At 38.9% G+C, this 8,179-nt stretch overlaps 1 protein-coding gene across 1 annotated transcript; it reads left to right on the top strand.

Annotated features, from left to right (window-relative positions):
• Positions 1–4,031: 4,031 nt before the first annotated feature.
• LOC138611829 (profilin-2-like) lies at positions 4,032–7,888 on the top strand. Its single transcript, XM_069685078.1, has 3 exons — positions 4,032–4,305; positions 5,907–6,099; positions 7,084–7,888. Exons 1-3 carry the CDS (start codon positions 4,177–4,179, stop codon positions 7,179–7,181), a joined length of 420 nt encoding a protein of 139 aa, XP_069541179.1. The 5' UTR covers positions 4,032–4,176; the 3' UTR covers positions 7,182–7,888.
• The last annotated feature ends 291 nt before the right edge of the window (positions 7,889–8,179 follow it).

Genomic DNA, 8,179 nt, shown 5'->3' with positions numbered 1-8,179 from the left:
TAAAGTAAACAGTTCTCCAGAAAAAAAGGGAAATATAATCTGGTTCCAGCTTTTTAAAATTTGAGTATTGACATCTTTTCTCAGCTCTTGTCACTGTCAGTAAAATATCTTTAAGTTCGTACTTGAGGTTGAACAAAATTAGCAAATTGAAGAGATGACCCGGGCCTCTGTAAAAATCTTTATGGGCATTTAAGCACTATAATCTCAATATTTAATAACATCTTACAGATCATATGAAAAATCCATTCATAAAAAAACATAATCAGCGGATGTAATGATAATGGAAGTTAGGCCAATTGCAGACTTAACTGCTGGGCCCAAATTACCGCCTGTTTCCCCTCTCTCCATGTGCAGTAGTGAATCCTGCAATATAAGGTAACATAGCATAACTTGACTTTTGCACTTATCTGGCTGGTTCTGTTCTGTAAGTCTGTTTTATACTGGAGCAACTTCTCAATTATATAGCACATCCAGATACTGTTCTTAACAATTAGTTATGGAAATTGTTATTGAAAGTTCTAAAACATAGTAAGCAGCAGAATACCTCAGTGTAGCGAACATTTAATTAAATGTTTCTCTTTTGTTTCTGACCAATCTAACAAGTTTATCCGATACACCACAAAGGTCAGATTTTATTGAAGGGCACCTGAAGGCATCAACTCTCTCCCTCGCTCTTCCTTTCTCTCTAGGTATTTGTATAAGCTGCAGTGTCACTGTACGCCCGCTGTTATTATCACATTTGTCCTTCAGGAGCATTTAATTTAATGGTTGTACAATAATCTCATTAAAGAGATGCTTTGAAAGAGGCTTGTGATAAGAAAACATTTACATTTAAGCTTTAAAGTTAATTTGGGAACTTTGAGGTTGCCATGTATAACAGATAGTGAAGTGTAAAAACATCAAATCAAAGACATACTGAAGCTGTTCATTTAAAGTTCTCCATATTTGCAGACTTTGAGATCATTTAGTCAAAGCTATACAGCATAGGTCAGTTTATCTGCGTATGAACACACAACGCTTAAAATAGGGCACATGTCTTATTCATATGGATTCAAACAGTTGCATTTTACAGTCGCTCCATAAGTTTGATGGTGCTAGGATATTATAACAACCCTCTATTACAGATAACAACACTACTTAGTAGGATATAGTTTGCCAATTGGTTAAGCTGAATCAAAACATGTCATTGAAAGCAGCATGCTCTAAGAAAATTGATGCTGATTTTCTACAGTGAGGTTAAATGAACAGTCCTGTATGTTATGCATGAGGCAGTCAAAGCCTTGCATTTCATCTGCAGCATTTGGTAGGGTGACAAAGTTAATCATTTTGTAATCAACCAATGTAAAAAGAAAAAATCTAAAATAAAGCCCACTTAGAATTTGATACTTTTCAAGCATATGAGTAAATGTAAATCTGATTTTAAAAAAGTGTTTATGAATCTACCAATTTTTAATTTAAACGGGTATTTACACATGTTTTTCATGGTTCTGCATCAGAGAGGTAAACTGAGAATCAGACAGGAGAGCACTGCCCCTGGTGGCCAAGGGGTGCTATTTCAGTTCCAAAGGTCGCAGGCCTCTTTTTCCTTTTTGGTTACTTAGGATGAACTTTGAACTCTCAGCCACCTAAGCTGATTTACGTTCCTTAATTCTATTGTTTTATGCCAATCATTTGCAGCATATCAACATACACCCAGCTCTTAGCTTCTCGGACTATTTAGCCGTTTTACACAAATAAAAAGCCATAAATAGTGTTTCAGAGAATAACAGAATAACAGTGGGACTCTGTGTGCATTAAGTCCTGCTTGCAGGATACTTTAATGAGTCTTAGCATGATGACAAGTCTACACTAATGGCAGGAAGTCTTTTGTCAGCAATTATTTAGTTTCTTAATCATTTAATCTGCCCTGAAAATGTTCTCATTTAAAGTAATAGTCAGGCTCCTGCATTCTTTCATGTTGCTGCAGCTATGAAAATCTGGCAAAGGTTCCTGGTTTGATCCCTGGTTTGGCCAGTATAAAGACGGGTTACGTGTCTCCTCAGTAGCATTAGATGAATTGGAATACTGAAAGAGAGAAACTTTCATTCAATCTGACCCTTATTTTCCTTCACCGTGGTTGAGGGCTAAACAGAGCTCAATGCTGTTGGTATAACAGTAATGTTTTATTTTTTATTTTCTTCTGACCTTTTGAGACCCAGATTTCCAAAAAGTATTATGTGCTTACTTTTTTCCACAAACTGCAATTGCATGATTGATAAAGATGAGTGAGCATAACGCATTGTTAATAAATCAAACAAGATCATTCTCATTATTTAACTGTGACTATGACTATAGTGACATAGACTATGACTATGCGGAAACAAAATAACATATAATATACATTTTTGTTTTGTTGGTATTTGCATACAAAATTATGAAAAAGGGTTGTTCTTTGAGGTAAAACAGTACGGAAGCCCTAAGTGGACATGCATCCACACATTTTATTGACTCCGTTTTCTTGAGATCTCGATTATTTATGTTGTTATCCCGAGATAACAACGCTGCACCACCGTAACATCAGATGATCATAACCCGTATCTCCAGGGTTGCAAAAACACAAAACAAACATAATATAATAAAATAGGCTTAACTTACTTTATTAGTGTGGGGGATAGCTGCATGGCATGTCCTGGTCTGTAATGTCACAGTGACCAGCCTGTTATGTTTTCTAGATTTCCCCTGAAAATTATCCTGTTATCACGAGAAATCAAGATTATCCTGAGATAATGAGAAAAATTACCTGTTACAATGGAAAAACAGCTTTGTTCTCCTGGATAATGAGAGAAATAAGGCGAGATCTTGACAAAACAAGCGTAAATTACTCGTTCTCACTGGAAAAGGAGAAAATAAACTGTGTGGATCCATGTCAGCTTAGGGCTTCCATAAAATAGTTCTCAAATAAACAGTTGTTTAATTTTCAGTTGCAGACTACGTGAAAACATGTCATTAATTAAAATCACGTTTGGAAGCAATTCTCATACAAATACGGCAATAAACAAGCATTCAACTGAAAAGACAATGTTAAATATATATGTCTTTTTAAACTGGTCTTGAGCAATCCCAAAAACAGAATACCGGGGTTAGGCTACTGCAGATAACATTTAGCCTATACATTGTGTAGGCTATCTCAAAAGTTTAAGTAATTCACATTTAGCAAGAAGAATTTGTTTATCAGACAGTGAAAAACGTTGACTGACGCCCCTTAGATAAAAAAACAAAACAAAAAAACAGGCTGTCACTGATGAATACTTCACAGTTACAGAGCACCAGAACAAACACTGTGTAAAGCCAACATCCACTGTACCTAAATAAGATTGTTCATCTCATTGTATGAACTCACCTTTTAATCATGAAAATATCATCTCTCATCTGACATGACTCTATGCACACTATTTTTTACTGTAAATACCACTTGTAAATGAACCCTTCAGTAACATAAGTACATCATTTCAGCATCCTTTGCACTCCTCATGTTTGCATTATTGTCTCTCGTAGCATGTGCATATTAGTTTAATATTTAATGTATGCTTGTACATATTAGTCTAATGTCTAATACTTGATGTCTAAGGTAGGCTTGTAGATTTTAGTTTAATATTTAATGTTTAATGCTTGTAGGCTACATAGAGAGCAAAGTTAAACCGGAGTCAAATGTGTACATACCCGGCCAATAAAGCGGATTCTGATTTGAACCCCTTTCACCTCATGTTTCCTGAATGCACTAAGGGTAACTGCAATCCACTGATATGGCAGTCTGTCATTATTCCTACAAAATTAAACTACAACCAATGAATGAAAAAATTAAATGACAAAACGATTAAATCAGCAAACCCCCATCCTCCTCCCTGTGTGCCCCGGTATTCCCTCAGACAGTTGACTCTTGGCTGAGCTGCTCAGTCCCTCTGTATTCCGCCGCCTGCTGCCGTAAAGGCCCAGGGGAGGGCGCTTTTTGTGCGGAGTGATCTGATACGGACTACACCCAGCCGCTGCCCCAGCCTTGACGTCGGCGAACGTCGAAGTGCGGGTTACATTGGAGACTCCTCAGTCGACTGTAGGCTTTTCTCCGACTGGGCTGCCTCTTGCTTGGCAACATTACTTCCAAAGCTGTAGGGATTTTTATATAGCATCAATTTCTTAAAAATGTCTTGGGATTGCTACATAACTAACATGATGGAGGATGGCAGCTGTCAGGATTGCGCCATTGTTGGGTATAAGGACCCTAAATATGTTTGGGCAGCATTTTCCGGCGGTGTGTTCGCCAATATCACGGTAAGAAGCCAAAATGAGGTAATGAAGAGTGAAAGTAGGCTTCAGTTTGACAGTGTTGTTATGTGTGACCCACACAGACTGAATAGCGCTAAACTCGTTATCTTGCAGGGTGAGTAGCAAGCTAATGGTAGCGTGTTAGCTTAGCGAGCTAGCTAGTTCATTGGTGGCCTGTCTTCCTGCTAAGGAAGCGCTGCGGGATTAGACCGCGTGTGGATCAGATAAGACTCCACTCTTTATGGCTTGCACGTACAAGAAAGAAATTAAGAAATTTGTTTTATTATTCTAAGCTATCTTTTAGCAAGGTACTGCTGAAGGGAGCTGATTTAAAACGAGCGAGTAGACTGTGTCTGATTTAAGAAAGCGTGCATGCTTTGTGTGTATGCTAACGTGTAGCAGCTGCACTACCGGCTACCTGTGGTCCAAAAGGCTAACACCAGGTTTGTCAGCCTATAGTGAAGCTTTCCTAATTTAAAGCAGAGCAATCAAACCGCATATTCACACGTGTACCCTTTTTATTGGAATTGCAATGTTTTTCATTCATGGAAAGATATCGGGGCTAGTCCGCTGCAGAGACGTCACTTTACTTCCGCGAGTCACTGCAGACAAGGGAAAGGACGCGTTCAGGTCCCGGTGTTCTCGCCCGACTGGTTTATGGCCAAACCGGTTTTCATAAGCCAGCTGCTTATGTGTTTACTCAACAGCAGCAGTTCTCAAACGAGAACGTGGATATGGCAATTATTAAGGAAGGCAAACCACACAACAACACTGAACTCATTGTATTATATTTTTATACTCTTATCATATGTGTAACAATACTACACATTTAAGGGGAATGGTTGAGTGCACTCAGCGTTGTATTGTGAGTAAAATTGTATCAACTGAATAGTGTTAGTCGCTTTACAGTAACAGTTATTTTGTAGGGATGCACCATATTGGATTTTTTGCTCATGTTTTCCAACCCATTTGCCGACTGCCGATTTCAATACCGATATATATATAAGACACGTTTTTTTCCACCTAATTGCAGAGAACATCGAGTCTTCCCTCTAGTGTATTTGATATCATGCCTACTCTTATTGTAGTGGCCCATTGGCAGATGCAGAAATAAAAGTAATGAGATGTTCAATACAGTGCCACACAGTCACTTGGCAGTATAAGAAAACTCCTTAAACTTAAGTTATGTACAAAATATTTTGTATGCAATATTTTCTTTCAAATAAAACTACTATTGTCAAGCTTTTTGAGGGAATCATCGAGCATTTAGGCATAATTAAAACATCGTTTTCTAGACTATTCTTATGCAATACCTGTACACAATCTGTAGTGTATGCTTTCATGTGTATCAAAGAGACGCAGCGAAACCCCACAGTTTAAGATAAAATAGAAACTATACATTAATATATATTTTTAAAGTTGCTAGGAAGTTTTCCTTCAATTACTGATCATATCGTTGGCTTATCCCTTCACTTCTGGTAAAAAATCTAAAATCAGAAAAGACTTCTCAGGGAAATAATGTCCTTTGTTGTAGACCTGTAACTAGAAGCTGTTTTGTTACATCTGACTGACGTTGCAACAATCCTGTGGTTTGGTGGGATTTTCAGGCTCAAGAAATCGATGTCCTCGTTGGTGCTGACAGGGATACCTTTCACACCAATGGTCTCCTCCTGGGCGCGAAGAAGTGTTCGGTCCTCAGAGACAGCCTGCTTGTTGAAGCTGACTCGACGATGGACATCAGGACAAAGAGCCAAGGAGGGGAATCTACATACAACATCGCTGTGGGACGAGCTGAAAGAGGTAAATATATAGATTAAAAACATTCATTTAGTTTTCCTCTCTTAAAACAGTGAGGAAAACACGAAACGTGCTCCGGCATGTTGTAAATGGGAGATGTTGTAGCGGCTCGGACCCGGAAATACTAAGGCGGAGATGTGGAGTCGCCACTTAACAACCGCACTATCGTCTGGGTAAAATACTGTAACACAATAACACACTCTGCAAAATACTTGAAATTTCGTTTGAAACTGCATTCACAAGCCATTTAAGTCTATACTGCTGTTCAAAGCTAACAACGCTCTGGCAGACTTTTTAATCAATTCTCACTTAAAACTGAAATAGAGAAAACCCTGGGTGCGCTGCTAAAATGTTTATGCGGGAAACACTGATTGCAATCAAAACCAAACCCTTCGTCAAACTGCATGTTTGACGAAGGGTGGTCAAATTATGGTGTCGAATATATTTCAGTTAGACCAACATGTGCAATGAGATTTTGCAGTCTTTACACATAATGTACAGAAAATGGTGTCCACCTTATTAGTTCCTTGCTTGTTTCTTTATGTCGGTCTTGTTTTTGCAGAATGAGCCTGTCCCTTCTTTGGTGCTTAACGCTCTGACAACAAATGGTTTCCTTACATTTCCACATGCTCATTAATGTTCAGTTCACTGCTAAAAGCAAAGGTCAGCCGTAGATGTCGCTACCTATGAAGAACACTGAGCCAAAGCTTGTAACTGTTGCATTAAGTGGTGATATTCAACCATGTGTAGTAGAAATGTCCAAATTGTTTGAGTAAGAAAAAAAATTGCACTATTAGAGCCCTGAATTCTAATAATTTGGGAGTCATTAATCCCAGTCGCAGCGTCACATTGTGGGGAAGTTGGCCCTGTGTGGTACGTGGTTGAATATCCCTGCAGAAAACACTTCTGGTGACGATTCCTCTTACTTGGAATGCCTTTCCTTCCTTTTTTTTCTTAACTGTCCTCTTTCTATCTCTTTTCTTTCAGTTTTGGTTCTTGTAATGGGCAAAGAAGGGGTCCATGGAGGCGGATTGAATAAGAAGGCTTACTCAATGGCAAAATACTTGAGGGATTCAGGGTTTTAATGTTTTCAAGCCCACTTAGATAAAAATGAGGGACAAAAAAGAAGAGAAAAGAAAAATTGCTGTTAAGATTTCTCCTACAAGCAGTCAAATGTCTGGGAAACTTTTAAAAGCAATGAAGAGTGGTAAGATACTGTCCCCTCGTTTCCGTTATTTTGTTTTTCCTTGTGTGCGCCAGCATTGGTTTTAGCCATGGCAAAGGAGGGGGTCCATGGCGGATTCCTTAAGTTAACAAAGTTGCTGAAGACCTGAGGTCATATGGATTGTAAGCAACCTCTTCACCCATCCATCATCAGCTCGCTCCTACTCACCGCATTGTGTTGACACTACTTAAACAGCATACAAGGATCCTTCCTCCCCAGTCTACTTTTATACACAACTCTTTGTTTGCTCGACTCGCCACCTTTTTTTTTTGTTTGTTTGTTAAACCTTGCCCACTTTAACATTGTACCTCCAAGTTGGCGCTAAAGTAATGACATGTTCATTGAAATAACTAAAAGAGTGCAAAAAATGTTAGCAAAGTGTAACACAAAATTGGACTCGCCTCGTATAACGTTCACTGGTTAATAATCCAAGGAGGAAGTACACATGTAAAGGTGGTGACAGTTTGCATATATGCTTTGTGAGCATTATTAAAAGATGCCATTTTTGGGGTTGTTTTTTTCCATCAGCATTTAAAAGTTGCATGCATTCTGTCTTTAGCATACAAATCGCCCCCCCCCCCCCCCCCCCCCCCCCCTCTCTGTCCCATCGTAATATTCCAGCCAAAACCTTCTCCCCATCTGCCTCCATTAAAGAAAACTCCTCTGACAAAGTCCCGTATGTGTGTTCCAATTTGCCATCCTTTCGCCCGACTTGTTTAACCCTCCATCACATGCTTTTGCTGTTGTACCTGAATGTGGTCTTAAAAGTTAATGATGTGTTGTTGGGCTGTCGTTTGAGTGTAGTTTAAGGTCAGCATCAAGTCACCATCATAATAGTTCAACACATCCAGGAGTCTC

Source organism: Semicossyphus pulcher, unplaced genomic scaffold (genome assembly GCF_022749685.1).
Source record: "Semicossyphus pulcher isolate SPU_LCO1_2020_fin unplaced genomic scaffold, fSemPul1.0.p SCAF_7, whole genome shotgun sequence".
NCBI lineage: Eukaryota > Metazoa > Chordata > Actinopteri > Labriformes > Labridae > Semicossyphus > Semicossyphus pulcher.
Note: the sequence above shows the minus strand (reverse complement) of the source record. Positions and strands in the feature narration are given on the sequence as shown.